Here is a 19156-nt window from a genome sequence, read left to right as displayed (position 1 = left end):
TTGAAATTAATCGAAATTTTCAGTGAACACCTACGTATTTTAAAAATCCAAAATGTTCAGAATTTTGTGCTCTTTAATAAGGCTTTTGACGTATTGCGGGTTGCATATCGGTTTGCCTGAACTTTATCGGTTTGGTGGGCATGCTTATCAGTGAGTATCAAAATTTCATATTTTGAGCAATTTTCACAAGGTGTTTTTGAAATTTATAGTTTTTATTTAGTTTTTTCTTCAATTTTAAACACTGTTGAATCCTGTGATGGAAAAAGATCCGCTCTTTGTCGAGGTTCAAAGACGTTTTGTCAACTTCTTTAAAACTCGACGAAGAGAGGATCTTTTTCCATTACAGGATTTAACAGTGTTTAAAATTGAAGAAAAAACTAAATAAAAGCTATACATTTCAAAAACACCTTGTGAAAATTGCTCAAAATATGAAATTTTGATACTCACTGATAAGAATGCCCACCAAACCGATAAAGTTCAGGCAAACCGATATGCAACCCGCAATACGTCAAAAGCCTTATATGGTCTATCATTAAAAGCCCTAGCTTCTAACAATAAAAAGTTTTCAAAGTTTGAATAAGTAAAAACATGCTGTGCACTATATAGACATTCGGATTGGAATCAAAAATGCACAAAATTTTCAGTGGATACACTAGTATTTTAAAAATTAATAATGGCCATAATTTTATTCTCTGTAGCGTGGTTTTTCATTCGAAAACTAAGCAATTACCGTTCAAAAGTTGCTATCAAGGTTCAAATTATTATACACACAGCTAATGAAAAAAAAAGAGAACTTCAGCGATCTTTTTAGTTTTTTTTTCTCTCGAAAAACGCAATTCATCTGTTAGAAAAATTCTATAGAATGAGATTATGATTAATAATTAAATAGTTCATTTCAATATTCATCCATCTATTAGCAAAAATCAGGAATTCAAATACAGAAATAAAGATACTTTTACAAAAACACAGAAGATACAAAAAGTTGAACGAAAAATAAATATTAATAACCAACGAATCACTGAACTCTGAAGAAAGGAAAAAGAAAAAGGATGATTGATGATATGATATTATATTTCTGTATCTATTAGTCTTTTATCTGCATACTTTGATACTGCCGATCACACTGAATGACTGAAACAAAGCAAAAAAACATCATCAGGTTCAGAATATTTATTCAGTGTTGTTCAAGATAATATCAAATATGTAATGAAATAAATCACATCACGAAAATGCATTTTCATATTTCATCTTTTACTGAAATATTATGAAAATCAGAAATCCGTCATCCGTCACCACTTTCTACAAATCTACGTACGGAATTGTACCAACAATTAGCGAAAAAACACAGATCTAAGTTTTCACAAATTTCCCAAAGATGAGACATTAAGCAAAATTTGGATCCAGAAATGTAATTGATTAGATAAAAATCAATTTAGAATCAAGTAAGCAGCAATAAAAATGTAATGTGAATCATAATCATGATAGTGTCATTACAACCAAGCCCCCAGCCCGTTCAATTTTATTCTAGCAGTTGGCACGAATATGTTCAGCTCATTTAGTAGAGACAGATTTTGAATATGAACATGACTTGAAAAGTGAGCTGCAAAAACTTGATAAAATTGTCTTAATTGTCCATCCAAAAGAGAGCTAGAAAGAGATGCTGTGTTATCAGTCAACTTACACAGCTTACACTTACCCAAAGAAACTCCCGCATCTTCAGCAGCAGTTCAGCAGAACGAACGAATGGAACTGAAACGAAAGAAAACAGTTCAGTTAACAATTTACATCACGTTCAATAATAATAATTTGAAGCAGAAAATATCCAATGAAAAAAATCAGATCTCAATCTCATTATAAACAACTGCTCGGAATGTTACAATATGAATACATATAATTAAGCCGAATCGATGTTACGTACCAAATAGAATGTTTCTTCTTCTGCTTCAATTCATTTCTTCTTCGATTAAATATATTAATTAATTAAATGCAACGGATTTTTGAAAAAATGATTCGTAAAAATTTAATCAACACCGCTCAACTCCATTATCACAGTGCAAAATTATGTAAACAAGCAATACCTACTTATTTTCTTTCCTCCAGTGACGTCACGCGAGTCGATGGGCGATTGAAAAATTTTTTACCTATCTTCTAAAATGAGACAACCTCTCTTAGTTTATAGATGTTGAAGAAAAACCACACAAGTCACAGATGAAGATGTTTTTTTCTATTGTGAATATTGTTATAAAAATGGACAATAGAGGTCATTACTGAAATAATTTCATTTCAACAAATTTCGATTGCTTGGTTTTTGGTATAGTTTTGGTTTGGTGGATGATCGCAGATCGACTCTTTCCTGATCGTGATCATCGTGATCCGGTGATCGTGTTCCTACTTACTCCTAGACGTCTCAGAAATTTTGAATTCTGATTCACATTCAATGTGCTTCAAATTTGAGTTTTAAAAATTTGTTCCAGGAATAAGACATTTTATTAATTATTAGCAAAATTCTTCCTCTGTTGGTGAACCATGAAATCTGCTTTCTGAAGCAGATCAAAATCAGTTTTAATATTAAAATTTCCTCGGCTTCAATGTTAGAGGTAAATAAACTGTCTGAGTTGGACATTCAAGTTTAATATTGTTAAAAGGTAAGCTTTGCCGCGTTATTTCTTTTACTCAATTTTACTATGCCCATCTCTTGTAATTTGATATATTAGTTAGTCGAAAGAATTAAACTTCATTCTGTAATTCAAGTCTCTTAAATAAATTATAAATTTTCAGGTTGAAAATTGGTTCATGTTGATTTCGCCTCGAAATGTTTTCGCTGTTTTCGGTAATGACAATGAATATTGTTTGAATACAGGTTTTTAATCTTGCGTTTCTATATTCATCCAAATGATTTGCATTCTTATAGCAATCAAAATTTAAAAACTATTTGTATGTTTTTTCCAACTGTTTGCTATCCTTCATACTACAACTACTTGGAAAACACGAAATATCTGTAATTTTTCTTTAATCCTTCAAAATACATATAACATTTTTTCTAATCAAATTACTGTTTTGAGTGTCTTGGGCTTGTTGTAAATAACGCATTAGTGAGTGGTTAACTGCTTACATTTGTATTTTCTACTTGCGTAGTATTCGGCCATTACTAATTTATCATTTCTGTTTGATTTTGTTACAGATAATCGGCTGTTTGAGCAGTGATACTTCTTACTTATGTAGTACTATATTTTCTACTGAATAATTGTTGAAAATTGCTACGCAAAATGGAAATGTCTAAAACTGAATGTAAACGTATCCTTAGAAGTTTAGGTAGAAATTCTATGGTTCTTCTGCACCTTGCATCAATGCAATGTTGATTATGTGTATTGAATGAGTTTCTTTTTTTATTGCAGAATTAAAAGCGTATAAAAGCGTTGTCGATGCCTTAAGAGCACAAGGAGGTTTAACAGCTAATAAATTCGAAGTTTTAATGAATTTGGCTGCTACATTGAAAGTTGGCGAAGAACGTTACCGGAGTGAAATAAGAAGGGCTGCAAATGATGATTTGCTGAATACAATTGCTCAGAGGTAGTGCAAAAAGCATAAATATGTAGGTAGTAGTTTTGATCCAATGTAACACTTTCCTTTTTCCCCCAGAACGACAGGTAAAGATACGGAAGCAGAATGGCAGGCTGAATCAGGAAAAAAAGTGCCGTTGACTCCCATGGTTGCTCCTCATACCGCGTTCACAGTGCTCGCTGATGCAATTTCGGACATTGTTTCTTTAGAAAATGAAAAATTTTCCGAATCTGACGGCTCAAGCAATGGTGAGAAAATATTTTTTTCAAAATTTTACAGATTTTCAAAGGAGGAATTAACGTCGGTGTTATGTTTTTTTCAGTTGTAGGATCGTATAAATTCCGAAATGACGAGAACTTGAAAAAATACCAATCTTCCAAAGTGATGGACTCGTTACTGAAAAAAAGAAAAGACCATCACGAGAACTCGATTTCATCGGAATTGGAAAACATTAAGCAGAATACTTACTACCATTCATCTCCGATTAAATCCGGTTATATTGAAATAGCATACGATGAAAGTTCTAATTCTGGTGATACGCAAGAAACGAATTTCTCTTACGATGATACAAATTCGTCATTCGAAACACCATTATCTCCTTCATATGACAAAGCGAGTCCTCCGGAAAAGAATTTCGAGAGCATCGAAACATCGTCCAGTTCTTCGGCAAAAAAGAATGATTTGAAATTGAAGCGGAAAAGGGACGAAAAAGAAATCAACTCTGATAGATTATTGAATATTTCCGGAATACAGAATACCGATAGAACGAGGAACTTGAGAATGAAACCGTTCAAGAAGTATACTTGGAATAGCGTAGAGATACGGTCTTTCGAAAAAGAAGAAGATGATGATGATATGGAAAAAATCACCGATTACAAAACGGTGAACGATACACGCCGTAATCCAGTTAAATCTCATTGTGAAAGTAGTAATGTAAGACAATTTAGAAGTAGAAAATCGGATCGGCGAAACAGAAACAGAACGAAATTTGTTCGACAAATCAAAATCGGCAGAATTCGAAAACATACCGCTTCGTCAAAAATGAAAATCGATGCTACCAAACAAGTGCCTTCTCGGACTTCTCGCATTAGTTCGAGAAATGCTAGACGTCGAAATTACGCTCGAATAGCGAGCGGTGATTACGATTTATTGGAATTTGAAAACCTTAGAAAAGAAAAAAAAGCTAAAGATGAACAAAATAAAAGAGAAGATGATGATAATAAAGAAACCGACGACGACACTTCCAGTGATAGTTCAACTGCTCCTATTGAAATATCGTACAATAATCCGGCTGCTCCAAAAAATAGTGATTTTGATTTAGATGGTGTTTCTGGTAATTTTACTGAAACGGATGATGACATGAAACCGCATACCTTTAATTTGATTCCTGCGTCGAGACGTTTGAAAATTTTGAAAAAACAAGCCACGTCTCCTTCCGGCGAAGAACCTCCCGCTAAACAAATTGCGCTGTCTTCTCAATCGAATGATGAACCGGTATTTTTGATTTGTTTTCTAATTCATTTCATTTGCATTGAAATTTCATAATTCTAACTGATTCGATATATTTTGTTTTCCATTAGAGTGTTGCTCCGGTTGCCAGATCATTGCTTGATATCAATGCGCTGAAAAAAGTATTAGCTACTCATGAAAATTCAGAAAACCTAACATCTAGTTCTTTAAGCGATGCATCAGACAGTAAGTAATTGAAAGGAATTCCTGTAAGATGATATGTAATGCTTTTATTAATTAAATATGATCACAGTTGCAGATGTAAAAGAAACTGCGGATAGCTCTGCTCGTTCACAATCTTCATGCGATGTCACAGAAATCAATGAATGCAAGCAACCAATTCTCGATTTACCACGTCTTGCTCTTGAAAAAAAAGTAACGAAACCAAAAATGAGACTCAGCGAAGCATCCACCATCGAAAATCTGCATTCGTTACTATCCAAAGTGAAAGAAATTGATTCAAAAAGACACGCTACTAAATCTAGTTACATGAAGAATTTATTGCTTGAAAAAAAGAAAGATCCGAAGAAGTCGCCTCGATCGGCATCACCCATTGTAAATAATTGTAATGGAACATTAATAGAAGTCGGCTCAGAAGGTGGTTCAGTCGAGAATGAAAATTCCGGAGCTCAGTTATCGAAAAATCGTGCTTCAAAAGATCAAATCACTAATGGAAATGATGTGCAAGTAAACGCGAAATCGAAACCAACCAGTGAACCAGATGTAAAATGTGTATCTATAAACGAGGAAGAAGTTGTTAGTATTACCCTTGATGATCTTGAGGACCCAAGAAAATGCGATGTAACGGAGCAACTCATCGATATCGAATCCGCTGATATTATTATTGGTGATAGCGGAGACCAAAATGACGAATTCATTTTAACCGATAAGAATTCAGCCATTTCAGTTACCGAAACAAAAAATGATCCAAAACTTGATGAAGCTGTGAAATTATCGAACCCACTAACGGTCCCCGTTCAAAATAATGAAATAACCGAGCAAAAGGTGTGTTAGTATTACATGAATTTACTGATTTCGGAAGATCTTATCACTATTCACTAACATTAAAAACTTTTTTGCAGGATGATGTAATTGCGGTAAACTCGAAAAATGGTGAAAATAAACCTCTACATAGTGACTCGGGATCATTTGAAATAGATGACAACGACGTCAAAGTGAAATCAGATGTTCCGGCCAATTTTCGATCCACCATGGAAAAAATTTTATCCGCATCTGCAGATTTCAGATATAAGGCGGATGCCGATGATCCTTCGGTGAAGCAATCAGCATCAAAACCGTCGCCTTCTCATTTGGTTACTGCTACTGTAATTTCCGGAATACCAACTATTATCAATTCGAGTAAAAAATTCGGAAATTATACGATAACTGGAAAAGCTACAAATACGATAGTAGTGAACGCTTCAAAAATCGTGAATAGCAGCCCTAAGTTGTTGGCGAATAAATTGAACGAGTCAAATTCAACTAATAATTCAATATTCTCTAATGATCGGCAGTTCGTATTATTGGACACCAAATCAATTACGGGTTCAAAGTCGTTACTCAAACCTATTAAAATTCTTTCAAAAAATGTGATTTCTAATAAAGTGACGATTGACGCCAATTCCACCGTTCAAAAACCGAAAATGTTGAGCATTTATTCGTCATTGAAAAATCTCAATGAGTTCACTTCATCGGTTAATCCAGTCACCGTGAAAAGTAATTTTGTATTCAAAGGCGTTGAAACTAAAAGTGCAGACGCTGCTTTCTCAGTGATCAATGATAGAGCAGTTGTGGCTAAACCAGCCGACGAAATGAATCCTCAAAAACTTATTTTCTCTCAAACTTTGGAAACTAGTTCAAAATCAGTCGAAGCTGCAAAAAGTCAAGTCGATAAAACAACAACAGCTGTAGCGGCAGGGAATATCGAATTATCTCAAAATATCGACAAAGTAATTGAAATATCTTCGAGCGATTCGCAAGATGGTAAATTATAGTTATGCTCCTTTTAAAATGTTATTTTTTCGTGATATCTGACATCATAAAATTTATTTACAGAAAATACAACTTCAAACGATAGTAATTTTGAAAGTATTTCTTCAAATAATGTGTCGAATGAAATGAAAAAACAGTTTTTTCAAGTAAATAATATTTTTACCTATGCCATTTTTAAAACATCGAGTTTATACTGTACTAATTGTTTTTTTTTTTTTTTTGGTTTTCAGAAAATCTTATTAAAAAACAGTCGTGATATTTTGAGGAAATAGTGACTGAAGAAATGAAAGTATAAATTTTCGATGTGTTCCTCTGTGATTCAAATCGTATAACATAAGCAAACGGAACTAGAATGCTGTGAAAAATTGTCTGTCGATTTTTTTCTTATTGAATCTTGAAGAAATTATTATTATTATTTTTTTAGAATATTTTGAACTATTGTATTACCACTGATTTTTAATTACATTTCTGATCGTTATATTTTCGTAATTAGATTTCTGTCTATCATCCAGATATAACGAAGTTTCCATTGTTCATATGTAATATCTTTAACTTGTTATTCAGTGTTGGCTGTGAGTATTTTTATTTTATTAAAAAAAGAGATCGTTGAAACATCTATCGTCGATGTTTTCTAAAATATGTTTTACCTACTGAATTCGTACAAGTTATTCTTACACTTTTTATTAGGCTAAAAATTTTGTTATTTCTTTTTACTCGAGAAATTACCATGCGGTCAATGGAATGTTATGTTGTTTTGTTTTTTTTTGTTTATTAATCTCATCATTGCGTTTATTTTTAATAAGGGTTTTCTTACGTTTATTACTGTAACATTTCTTTTACGTAGTTGTAGTGATTATACATATAATGCACGCATGTTGGAGCGTATTTCATAAGGAATTATAAGTAATTTGGTTATAATTCATTTATATAACCGTATTTATTTATAATTTTGGAATATACGCGAATTTGCGAACATTTATTTTTTATTCTAATTGAATAAAAATACCGATTTGAAGATTTTCTAAAATTATTATCATTTTTTATACGGTTTTTGTCCGTTCTGTTCTATCTTCATATTTGCGCACATGCGGAAAAGATGTAATGGCATAATGCTTATCTTGCTCCGCATGTGAGCATAGGAGGCTCATCTCATAACACATTACGTGCTGTTATCGGTGTTGACACTGTTGACTGCTAACGCAGCTTGTCCGGCAGGTAATATTAAGTATGCATGAATTTTCAATTTAAAAAATATAATTAAATTTCAAAATACTCTAATTTTAGCTTTTTTTATCTTTGGAGTTTGAAATGAAAATTATAAGAAGCCACAACAAAAAAAATTGAAGAATGAAAATGCCTATTTTTTCAAGTTGATTACGAAAACGATAAAAGTTTGAACTAGACCCAACCCAACACCTTTGTCGTAGTAATCAAAATTCAAAATAAATTCACATGATAGGACCATGGCCATGGAATTTACAAGTTACAACAAACTTTCTTGATTCGTAGTTTTTTCTCCCTGCTGCTATGGTGCTATGTTCCCCACCCTTTATCCGTTCAGGCGCTTATCAAGTTATCAATAATTTGTCAATTTCGAAGTTCAATCAGCCTCGGAGAAGTTTGAATTGTTTGAATTCAAAAGTTTAAACATGGATTCAACGAAGTTTTTAAAACCGAGTTAGTGTATTTCTTGATTTCAAGGTTGATTCGTAAAGGTTGTACATGCTCATCTTTTCGTTCAAAATCTAATGCGACTATTTTTTAAATTTGGTTTTTAGAAGACGATGTTTCCTGGAAAGAAGATCGTCAAGATGTAGACGAAGTAACCGGTACTACATTTATTTATAATCGATTTATCAATTTGGAATTGGAGGAACAACGTCGACGACTTCCCATCTACAAATACAGACTACACATTTTGTATTTATTAGAAAAATATCAAACTTTAGTTTTGGTTGGAGATACCGGTAGCGGAAAAAGTACCCAAGTTTGTCAAGTATGGAGAGATTACCCGGGATTAACTTTGATTAATATTTTTTCTAGAATGAAAAATAATTTAAAATTAATTGTTGCTAGTATTTATACGAGGCCGGATGGTGTTCTGATGACATGAAAATTGGTATCACTGAACCACGCAGATTCTGTGTGACAACATTAGCTCAACGCGTTGCAGATGAGAGATGCTGTCCTCTTGGATCTGTTGTTGGATATTCTATTCGATTTGACGATTGCCAAGATGAAAAACTTACCAAAATCAAAGTAATAATAAATTATTATTAAAAGTGAATGCGTTACTGTGGTTCTATGTGCATTTGTATCGTTGTTATCATTTTTTATTCACAGTATATGACCGAAGGAATTCTGATTAGAGAAATGATGGCAGATCCATTGCTACGTCAATATTGTGTTATTATTCTGGACGAAGTTCATGAACGAAATATTTTAACTGATATTTTGATGGGTCTTCTGAAGAAAATACTGAGGGTGGGTATGAAGATGAAGATCCCCTGAGTGAAAAATATGAAAATACCTAAATGCTGCTTTTTCAGAAAAGAAAAAGATTGAAATTGATTGTTACTTCCGCCACAGTAGATGCAGTTTCGTTGAGAGACTTCTTCAATTTCAAAAAATTACCATCTGAAGAGGACACATCAGTAATTTTAGGCGCTGAAGGAAAACTACATTCTATTCAAATTCATTACGCTATTGGTTAGGTTTGGATCACTTTTTTATTTGTAATTTTTTGGGCTGGAAATCAATTCATGTTTTTTTTACATTATTCAGAGCCTATACCCGATTACGTCGACGGTGTGGTTGATTGTGTTTGTAAAATACATAAAGATGAACCTGAAGGAGACATTTTAGCATTTTTAACTGGATCAGAAGAAGTTGATCGAGCGGTATCTTTGCTTAGACAGCATTTAAATGAAAATATTAATAAATACTGTTAGTTCACATTACGCATAAATTTACTGTACAAGTTATAAAAATGGTATGCTGTGATAATAATTAATTCGATTTAATTTTGTGTTTAGTTACGCCTTTAATACTGCCTATGTACGGAACATTGCCGAATAATGATCAACTAAAAGTTTTTCGACCAGCTCCCAGAGGGATGCGTAAAATAGTCATTTCAACCAATATTGCCGAAACTTCTGTCACTATTTCAGGAATCGTCTATGGTTTGTGATAAGTTTTTGAATATTGAAGTTCATTTTTGATATATTCAGTTTGTATAACAATTCTTTCGTTGTAATTCTTTGATAGTGGTGGACTGTGGATTTGTTAAACTAAAATGGTTCAATCCGAAAACATATACAGATTCATTAGTTGTTGTCCCAATTTCCAAAGCTTCTGCTGAACAAAGAGCTGGTCGAGCTGGTAGAACGAAACCTGGAAAAGTATACAGGTGCGTATAGATGAAAATTTCCAGTGAAGTAAATACTTTTTGCGATTGAAATTTTAACCTATTGATTCATTTGTAGGCTATATCCTGAGGAAGAATTCGAAAAATTAGAGAACGCTACGCCTCCGGAAATGTCCAGAACCGATTTATCTCAAGCTGTTCTTCAGCTGAAAGCTTTAGGAATTAGTAATATTCTAAGATTCACATTTCCTTCTCCACCCCCAGCACAAAATTTATTGTTAGCTTTGGAGTTGTTGTACGCTTTGGGTGCTATTGATGACAATGGTGAATTGACGAACCCTTTAGGAGTTACCATGGCAGAATTTCCTTTGCCACCTTTACATGCGAAAACTCTCATTAGTGCTGGTGAATATTCTCATTTGGTTAAAATAAAAAATTTGTTACATTTGTTGGTAATAATGAACGCTGATATTTCAGGGGATTTCGGATGTACTGATGAAATTTCAAGTATTTTAGCCATGTTGCAAGTTGATAACGTATTTATAAAACCACGTTTCGGTGAAAATTCGATAAAAGCTCAAATTGAAAAGAGAAAATTTGAAGTTCACGAAGGCGATTTGATTACTTTACTGAATGTATTTACGACTTTTGAAAAAAATTTAGAAACGGCCAGGAAATGGTGTCAGCAACACTTCATCAATTATAAAGCTTTACGTAGAGCTTTTGAAATTAAGTACCAAATGCTGCGTTTGCTGGAACGGTTCAATATTCCGAAAACATCTTGCGATGGTAAATTTCATTCGTGTGTTGGTAGGTAATTGAGATATTAAGCGTATAAATTTAATCTTTGGTTTTCAACTTGTTTGCAGGTAACGTTGAGAAAGTATGTTATTGCATTGCGAGCGGTTTTTTCCCAAATGCCGCCTATTTACATTTTTCCGGTGTTTATAAGACTGTCCGTGGAGGTGAAGAGTTGTATGTTCATCCAACTTCTGTGTTGTATTCAGTGGAGCAACCTCAGTGGTATGTTTTTGACGATTAAATTAGATCGAAATACTTGTAGTACATCTACATATTTCTAATCGTGACGCAATTCTGGCTTATGATTTAGGTTATTGTATTGCGAATTAATTCATACCAGTAAATTGTACATGCGAGATGTGACGGTTGTGAAGTCTTCGTGGCTTGAAGAGCTAGCACCGAATTTCTACCACACAGTTCCTACTTCGTCGGCGCCCTAAAAATTTCTTGTAATCAAATTCATAAAAATTATGTATGTATCAATTTTATAATAAAATGTACCTATTTTTTTATGAAACGCGTTCATTCGAATTGTGAATTTTAACCCGCCGACACCATCCTTAGTATTTAGGCGATGCCACCACCGTTCGTGACAAATGTCACACATTGTTTTTTTATTAGGAAAATCCTCGCTTGAGCCTGTCAAACGCCATATATGTGAAGCGTCATCTCTCACCTCATCAAAATACTCCTCCCCCTCACCCCCTCCTCAATCCACCACTTGTATTGCATACCCTGCCCCTTAAAAGAATTATCATTTTTTTAACAACAATTTACTCATTCAAATACCCTCATTGGCACTTGATTTGTAAGATTTTTTATTGAGAGACAAATAAAAACTGAAAAATAAACACGAATGTCTTTAGGTTCAATAATTTTTTTCCCAAGGAAATTATTAAATTAATCATTTCCTAGGAAAAAAAATAATTATTGTGCAAAAATCCATCGAAAGCTAGAAAAAAAATTTTTTTTGCCCCTTCAAATAATGAAGTAGGCAACTTGCTCAGCACGCGAGATAGACCAGCGGATATACACGCCCAGGTAAGGCTCTATATAAAGTGGGTGAGCGCATCGGCCATTTTGTTCCCTGAGTGATAACGGACTAGTAAGTATGCATACAATTTCTCACGTAAAAAATGCAATTTTCTCGGTAGTTCGCGAGTCCGGGTGAACTTACGTGTAGTCTTAAATTAAAGACAATAAAATTTCCTATCGATCGATGTTAAATTTTGATCATTTCATGAAAAAATAACGACTTTATGAATACTTCAATTTTACTGATTTCTGCGTACTACGTACGTCGTCTTTAAACTAAAAATACTCGAAATTTTCAGTGGACGCATAGGTATTTTAATACAGCAAAATGTTCGTTATTTTATCCTCTTTAAAATGAGCTATTACCGAAAGCTCTACATGCAACCGTTCAAAAGTTTTCGAAGTTGAAAGTTGGGAAAACAAGCTGCGGATGGTAAGTACTGAACTTTGAACTAATATTACTCGAAATTTTCAGTGGACACGTAGGTATTTTAATACATCAAAATGTTCGTAATTGTATCCTTTTTAAAATGGTTGTTTACCGAAAGCTCTACCTTCAACCGTTCAAAAGTTTTTGAAGTTCAAAGTTGCGGAAAGTGGTCAAATTGTGTTATCACTGTTATCAGTCACTTAGTTTTGATCAGTATTTTACTTTCCGCAACTTTGATCTTCAAGATATTTTGAACGATGAGAGGTAGAACTTTCGTTATAAGCTCATTTTACAGACGATAAAATTACGAACATTTTGCTGTATTAAAATATCCATGTGTCCGTTGAAAATTTTGAGTAAAATTTGTTCAAAGTCAAATACTTACTGCCCGCAGCTGATTTTCGCAAATTTCAACTTCGAAAACTTTTGAACGGTTGCATGTAGAGCTTTCGGTAATAGCTCATTTTAAAGAGGATAAAATAACGAACATTTTACTGTAATAAAATACCTATGTGTCCACTGAAAATTTCGAGTATTTTTACTTTAAAGATGACGTACGTAGTATGCAAAAATCAGTAAAATAGAAATATTCATAAAATCGTTATTTTTACGCGAAATGATCAACATTTAACATCAATCGATAGGGAATTTTATTGTCTTTAATTTAAGACTGCATAACAGTTCACCCAAACTCGCGAACAATTTAAAAAATTGCATTTTTTACATAAGAAATTGTATGCATAATTACTGGTTCGTTATCACTTCAGGGAACAAAATGGTGGATGCGCTCACCTGGTTTATATAGAGCCCTAGCCCAGGTACCCGGGTGCCTACCAACGAAGCTCCCTTCTGTCAGTTGAAGCGCTCTTGCAATAACTGGTTTGTGACAATTGTCACGAACGGTGGTGTTGGCGGGTTAAATGCTGGTGTCCGATTAATTGCGAGCTTCCGCTAGTTCCCAATTTTCAATTTTTTTTTCGTAAAAAGAGTAAATTGACGGAGTTGTGATACGTTCATTTCATCATTTATGAATTAAACTCATAGTAGTCATAGTGACGTCACAAATTGCATTATTTCTTTCCTCTCTTTGAAGCAGTATTGGTGAAATTGGCGAATTTTGATTTGGGCTGCAAATGTTAAGGAATATTCGCAACTTTTCGCGAACATTCGCCTGCAAAATCAAAATTTGGTCACTTTCTTTCAAAATGCGAAGATTTAAGAATTTTCAAAATGACTACTTTGAGAAATATTTGCGAATATTCGAAGTTGAAAAGTACTTAAATGTAGGTATAGGTATCAAAAAGAGATGCAAAAAAAATACAATTCATTCAATTTTGATTTTTTCCCTCAAAACTAAAAAAAAAATTTTTTAAAGGAGATGGTTGAAAAAAGCAAAAATGAAAATGTTTTAAACTTTTTTTTCTAATAAAAGAAGTTGATTTTTTCGGTGTTTTTATTAATTTTTTACGTGCGTATCAGCGTATATGCATTAAAGTAATATATACACGTAAAGCTTTATAATTGATGAAGTGTTGCTGACACCATTTCCTGGCCGTTTCTAAATTTTTTTCAAAAGTCGTAAATACATTCAGTAAAGTAATCAATAGCGTTGTCGAATATCCGGATACTCGGAAATTCGGATTTCTCCAAAATCATCATCCGGATATCCGGATTGTCGCTATCATTCCGAGTTTTCTCTTGCGATGAAGTGATAAGCGATTTTTAAATTTTGAAAAAATTCATTCTGTGGATTTTTCACAACCTTATCTTTTGTATTTGGCATATCCGAGTGCAATCCGGGTATCCGGATACACTTTGGATCCGGATTAATAAATCGTTTGTATCCGGATGCATCCGGATATTCGACATCGCTAGTAATCAAATCGCCTTCGGCCTTCGTGAACTTCAAATTTTCTCGTGTTTTGTATATATTACTTTAGTATGCACTATGCATGGTTCAAAAACCGTACGGACGAGCTTCGATGCTTCGATCCGCCGCCGCCGGCGATCTTGAGCCGTGATTTTCGCGCATGCGCCTTGCGCTCCATTTTAATTCATTCTATTCCTTCGCTTTCTGATAAGTGATAACAAAAACAAATTCCAGATGGAGAAATGAGAAGTGTGATTCTGTGATGAAATATATCAATTAATTTAATTTTCATTTTACTATTCTTAACAAATAGAGTTAGATTATTCGTTAAATTATCGACATACGACGTGCTGTGCGATGGCAGATATTCAGTGGCCTTGGCAGTACAATTTTCCACCTTTTTTCACGTAAGTAAAATGAAATACCTGTATTTGAAACTGCTCTCTTGGTAAAAATATGACTCAAAAGACTCATTTGACATTTTCTACAGAATTCAACCTAATGCCGAAACACGAAAAAAACAATTGGAAGCATGGAGAAGTTTGATTTTAAGTTATTTCAAGCAAACAAATCAACATCTCCTAGATTTATCAAACATAAGTAACTTATCACTGTTCAACAACTCGTCAATTTCTAGTATCCTTTCTTATTATCGTTATCAAATCAAAGTAGAGAAATTTAGCGACAAAGTACAATGATTTTTCTTAATCAAAGTGTTAGGAAGTCTAAATCGAGAAGACGCCCTAGTTATTCTGGAATACTTAGCGAAAACCGAAAATGCAGAACCCATCGATAAAAATAGAAACAGGTAAGATAAGTAAGGATTTCGTTCAATTTCATTTCCCGAAGTAGGTATTTTTAAAATTCGGGTTTGATTACAGATGGTATATTTTATGGCATTCCAAACAAGAATGGGCCGATATTATCATGAACTGGGTTCAAAAAAATGGTTATAACAATGCTGTAGTTACGTTTCACGAACTTCAAACTATGCCGAACCAAGGTAGATGAATCCTCATTCAAATTCATGTAATTGATTATTCGATTTCAATCTTTCAATCATTTTGTAGAGTTCACCGATCTGCATGAGGATATTTTGATTATGGGTTTGAAACAACTCGAAAGACAAAACAAGGCTGAGATAATTTCAATGGGAGACACCGCCGGAGTTAAATTTTTCGATTAGTGCATATGTGTATACCTACCTACCGATTGCATCAAGAGATATTTTATATTATAATTTATAATATTGTTGTTTGAATCAAATTTTGTATGTATTTATTCTTAAATGAATCGTTTTAATGAATTGGCCTTTATTTATGATATTATGATACTTAATTTTGGAGGAACCAAAAACAGAAATTGGTAGTCACTGAATTAAAAAAAACACACTTACAAGACTAACATTTTAATCGCAACGACAGATTTAAACAATATCATGATAATCTTGACAAGCATTTGGAAAGTGGTGATCAGCGTATCTCTGTTTCATTTTGGCTGGATCTCTGAATTTTTTAGGCACGTACTGTTCATACTCGTACATTTTGCGATCATTAATCGGATCCAAGAATTTTTCCCAGAATTTCTTTCTAGCATCCAATACTCTTCGCTTATTTTCAATTTTGTAAATTCTTTCCCAGTCATAAATTTCCGGAGGTAACCTGTGCGAAGGTCTATGAGAAGCCGTATGTTGATAAAATTCGTGTAACCAGTTCCGTCTTTTGTCATCCTTGATTTGGGATAGTAATTTTTCGTCTTTGTTCAAATACGGACATAAATCCACTCCAACTCTTTCTTTGGGAGCATTAATGTACATGGATATTAAATGCAAAAGTGCTTTATCGTTCCATCCTATAAATATACAAAACGATAAATGTAAAGTGAAAATTGGCGCAACCTGTTTTTAACGTACCTTTAATTTGATCTCCGTCAATATCGTGGTACAACTCTTCGGGAAGGGTTGCGAAACAATTGTTTTTCAACGGATTTTCTGGATTCGTTCCATAGGTATGAAGTACAGTGGTATTCATTTGATACTGATAAAATGAAAAAATCTTGCCATCAGTGAGAATAGTTTGCGTGGTGAACGGGTACGTTATGTCATAATAAGTGGAAAATCCTAAGAAAAAAATCTCAAGTTAGTCACATGAGCATTCTGAATGAGAAACTCGGAATTCTTCATCTAATTCACCTTGATAACACGCTTGGCCATATGCCCACGCGTATGAGGCTAAGATCGCTTGAGCGTGTAAAGCTTCTTTACTGTCTTGGGAATCGTAAATGGGACGTTCTGACAAATAATTTGTACCGTGATACGACACGAGTCCAAAACGGTAAGGATCATTTGGCCAAAATCCTGTATGAATAATGAAAATAAGAATTAATTCGCAACAAAAAACCCCTAAATTTCCACGAATGGAAAACATAATTCTCACACACCTGGTATCACAGCACCTCTTATTCTTTCTCTAGGAATTTCGAGGTAAGTTTTAGGATCATATCGATATTCTTGTAAGCCGTAATCAGTCAAGTGTGGTTTTTCTTCACTTGTTATTAGAGAACTCGATTCATTTTCATCAACACTGGTTTGGACTTTATTCTCAAGAGTGGTAATTTCAGGTAGAGGGAGAGTACTTCTTATCTGCAGTATAGGCGATCCGAAATACTGGAAAAACCGATCAATGTATTCATCCCAACGAGTTTCGGACATTTCTTTTCGTTCTCTAAGTTTTTTATCTTCTTTCGTAGGATGAAATCCACCAACTCTCCAAAATGCCTCAAGTCGCGGTTCATAATCAATCTGTAATGAACATTTCACATGTACATAGTAGGCTAACGAGGCTATATCTACATTTAAGAGTTTGAAGCATGCGTAATTTCATTATAAATATTTTTACTTGAGTTTTAAAAATATGAGGATATTGATGGTGTAAAACACGAAATAGCACACTATTTATTTGAAAAATTAAATTTTTCGTCTTGATATTTTTCTTTTCCACGTTTGGTAATTCATTCTCTTCTAACAAACAGGTTTCAACTTCATGTTTGAAACTGAAAAATCAACCAAAATATTGAATATTGTGACGACTTTACGAAATTCGAAATTTGAATGAAACATAGAAAACACAATAACTCACTTCTTCAAACAATTTTCAAATACGACCACTTTCTCCAATTCTGGTTTTATATCAGCCAATAATTTTCTCGTCTGGTCGTTATTCAAATACACCGGTAACTCATCAACTTCTTTCAACTCAGTTCGAGTAATGAATTGAGAAAATGGTAGGAAGTTATACGGAATTACTCCTTCTTTAAGGTGAAAGCTAGGCCAGCCATAATATCTAGCGATATTCAAAGCTATCAGTTTTTCTTCCACAGTATTGAGTTTCTGGATTTTTTTATAGTAGGCTGCTTTTCTTCTCAATTCTCTTGGAATTTCGGAAATATCAAGAATTTCTGGATATTCAACCTTTGCATCTTCTTTGGACTCGGAAACTACAGCAGAAGAATACCGTCGTATCTTCAAACTCTTTACATTCTGCAGATATTTCGATCTTCCAACAGCACTTAAAACACGCATAGTTGAAACTGAATAATACAAAATAATCGCTAATGCTCCGCAAAAAAAAATTGCATTACTGTCATTATATTTGACTATTTTTCATGATACGAGTAATAATGTTATTTTTAAGTTTAAGAGACCAACCGGACTGAAATATTCAACAAAAATCAAACTTTCTTACAGAAAAATTGAAAAGCACACTTCAACTCTCATACTCTCATCAGTCAATTCAGTCATCACACTTCATGATAAAAAGAGTAGAACTTTGATAACAAAAAATGCTTCAGCAATGTTCAGCAGCAAATTATGGGAGGAATGAGGAGGTATACATATTCATATTCGGAAATGTTCGGATACGCTCGAGGATGCTTCGTTCAACTCCAAAAAAAATGTTAAGAAAGAAAACAGATACAGAGAAGGAGAACAAGAACAACTGACGGAGATTCAATCAAGAGGAGATTTGAATTTTGAATAAATAAATATACATTATTACATTTTGATGATGATTTGAGGGTAGGTCCTGGTAGTCTAGTCTGTCTGTCTACTCTCTAATCGAATTTGAAATTTTTGAAATATAATATTCGTTCTCGTTCTTCAATTCAATAGTCAATAGGTCAATACTATTGAGTCAATACAGTTGAAATGAAACGAACTTACACACAGGGATCGCGGAGGAGGGGGGGGGTCAGTGCCTCTACTTCCAGCTCCGGCTCCCAAATTTGAAAAAAAAAATACCTCCGGCTCCACTTGAAAAATTTCAAGTACCTCTTGCTCCGACTCCGGCTCCGGCTCCCGGAGCAAGGCCCAAAAAAGGGCACCCTCCGGGGGGCTCCTGCCCTCCAGCTCCGCCTCCGGAGGTCGAGGAGGGAGGGGGGTTAGAGCCTTCCCCTCCGGCTATTTGAAAAAAAATACCTCTGGCTCCGGCTCCGGGATTTTTTTGTAAGTGCCTTCGCCTCCACCTCCGGCTCCAGTAGAAAAATTTCAAGTACCTCTTGCTCCGGCTCCTGCTCCTGCTCCCGGGGCCGGAGC

The 19156-nt window shown here is 34.0% G+C and overlaps 4 protein-coding genes and 1 long non-coding RNA gene across 8 annotated transcripts; 3 read left to right on the top strand and 2 right to left on the bottom strand.

Annotated features, from left to right (window-relative positions):
• Positions 1 to 893: 893 nt before the first annotated feature.
• LOC135831827 (uncharacterized) lies at positions 894 to 2133 on the bottom strand. Its single transcript, XR_010556228.1, has 3 exons — positions 1919 to 2133; positions 1697 to 1749; positions 894 to 1131 (listed from the first exon to the last, which is right to left on the bottom strand). It is a non-coding gene; the product is annotated as an uncharacterized LOC135831827 (long non-coding RNA).
• Positions 2134 to 2333: 200 nt separating this feature from the next.
• On the top strand, positions 2334 to 7540 carry LOC135831818 (dentin sialophosphoprotein). 4 transcript variants are annotated; one of them, XM_065344609.1, is made up of 11 exons: positions 2334 to 2645; positions 2779 to 2830; positions 3182 to 3312; positions 3396 to 3570; positions 3640 to 3809; positions 3884 to 5055; positions 5142 to 5256; positions 5324 to 6075; positions 6153 to 7053; positions 7126 to 7208; positions 7293 to 7540. In XM_065344609.1, the coding sequence occupies exons 3-11, from the start codon at positions 3267 to 3269 to the stop codon at positions 7332 to 7334; spliced, it is 3456 nt and encodes a 1151-aa protein (XP_065200681.1). In that variant the 5' UTR covers positions 2334 to 2645; positions 2779 to 2830; positions 3182 to 3266; the 3' UTR covers positions 7335 to 7540. The 4 variants fall into 4 exon arrangements, with proteins under 4 accessions (XP_065200681.1, XP_065200682.1, XP_065200683.1 ...); XM_065344610.1 differs by having other exon boundaries at positions 2779 to 2860; XM_065344611.1 differs by lacking the exon at positions 2779 to 2830.
• A 1031-nt stretch (positions 7541 to 8571) lies between these two features.
• On the top strand, positions 8572 to 11747 carry LOC135831819 (probable ATP-dependent RNA helicase DHX35). Its single transcript, XM_065344613.1, has 12 exons — positions 8572 to 8739; positions 8841 to 9058; positions 9139 to 9321; positions 9406 to 9546; positions 9612 to 9771; positions 9847 to 10008; positions 10098 to 10244; positions 10330 to 10471; positions 10548 to 10834; positions 10907 to 11218; positions 11299 to 11452; positions 11541 to 11747. The coding sequence occupies exons 1-12, from the start codon at positions 8712 to 8714 to the stop codon at positions 11668 to 11670; spliced, it is 2064 nt and encodes a 687-aa protein (XP_065200685.1). The 5' UTR covers positions 8572 to 8711; the 3' UTR covers positions 11671 to 11747.
• A 2943-nt stretch (positions 11748 to 14690) lies between these two features.
• Vps25 (vacuolar protein sorting 25) lies at positions 14691 to 15871 on the top strand. Its single transcript, XM_065344621.1, has 5 exons — positions 14691 to 14972; positions 15056 to 15201; positions 15286 to 15373; positions 15447 to 15568; positions 15636 to 15871. The coding sequence occupies exons 1-5, from the start codon at positions 14923 to 14925 to the stop codon at positions 15749 to 15751; spliced, it is 522 nt and encodes a 173-aa protein (XP_065200693.1). The 5' UTR covers positions 14691 to 14922; the 3' UTR covers positions 15752 to 15871.
• Positions 15872 to 15957: 86 nt separating this feature from the next.
• Positions 15958 to 18814, bottom strand: mRpS30 (mitochondrial ribosomal protein S30). The gene is made up of 6 exons (XM_065344616.1): positions 17703 to 18814; positions 17463 to 17616; positions 17005 to 17365; positions 16757 to 16921; positions 16478 to 16684; positions 15958 to 16416 (listed from the first exon to the last, which is right to left on the bottom strand). The coding sequence occupies exons 1-6, from the start codon at positions 18143 to 18145 to the stop codon at positions 15992 to 15994; spliced, it is 1755 nt and encodes a 584-aa protein (XP_065200688.1). The 5' UTR covers positions 18146 to 18814; the 3' UTR covers positions 15958 to 15991.
• Positions 18815 to 19156: the final 342 nt, after the last annotated feature.

The sequence above is a fragment of the Planococcus citri genome, chromosome 1, assembly GCF_950023065.1.
Source record: "Planococcus citri chromosome 1, ihPlaCitr1.1, whole genome shotgun sequence".
In the NCBI taxonomy this organism is placed as follows: Eukaryota; Metazoa; Arthropoda; class Insecta; order Hemiptera; family Pseudococcidae; genus Planococcus; species Planococcus citri.
The sequence above is the reverse complement of the archived record's forward strand: the minus strand, read 5'-3'. Positions and strand labels throughout refer to the sequence as shown.

Coding starts and splice junctions, on each gene's coding strand:
- LOC135831818 (XM_065344611.1), top strand. CDS start 3,267: ATGGAAATGTCTAAAACTGAATGTAAACGTATCCTTAGAAGTTTAG. Junction 3,313..3,395: donor ACGTATCCTTAGAAGTTTAG/GTAGAAATTCTA, acceptor TTTTTATTGCAG/AATTAAAAGCGTATAAAAGC. Junction 5,056..5,141: donor CTCAATCGAATGATGAACCG/GTATTTTTGATT, acceptor GTTTTCCATTAG/AGTGTTGCTCCGGTTGCCAG.
- LOC135831819 (XM_065344613.1), top strand. CDS start 8,712: ATGGATTCAACGAAGTTTTTAAAACCGA. Junction 9,547..9,611: donor TTCTGAAGAAAATACTGAGG/GTGGGTATGAAG, acceptor CTGCTTTTTCAG/AAAAGAAAAAGATTGAAATT. Junction 10,245..10,329: donor TATTTCAGGAATCGTCTATG/GTTTGTGATAAG, acceptor ATTCTTTGATAG/TGGTGGACTGTGGATTTGTT.
- Vps25 (XM_065344621.1), top strand. CDS start 14,923: ATGGCAGATATTCAGTGGCCTTGGCAGTACAATTTTCCACCTTTTTTC. Junction 15,202..15,285: donor CAACAACTCGTCAATTTCTA/GTATCCTTTCTT, acceptor TCAAAGTGTTAG/GAAGTCTAAATCGAGAAGAC. Junction 15,374..15,446: donor ATCGATAAAAATAGAAACAG/GTAAGATAAGTA, acceptor GTTTGATTACAG/ATGGTATATTTTATGGCATT.
- mRpS30 (XM_065344616.1), bottom strand. CDS start 18,145: ATGCGTGTTTTAAGTGCTGTTGGAAGATCGAAATATCTGCAGAATGTA. Junction 17,617..17,702: donor TTTGAAAATTGTTTGAAGAA/GTGAGTTATTGT, acceptor TTGATTTTTCAG/TTTCAAACATGAAGTTGAAA. Junction 17,366..17,462: donor CTCATATTTTTAAAACTCAA/GTAAAAATATTT, acceptor TGTTCATTACAG/ATTGATTATGAACCGCGACT.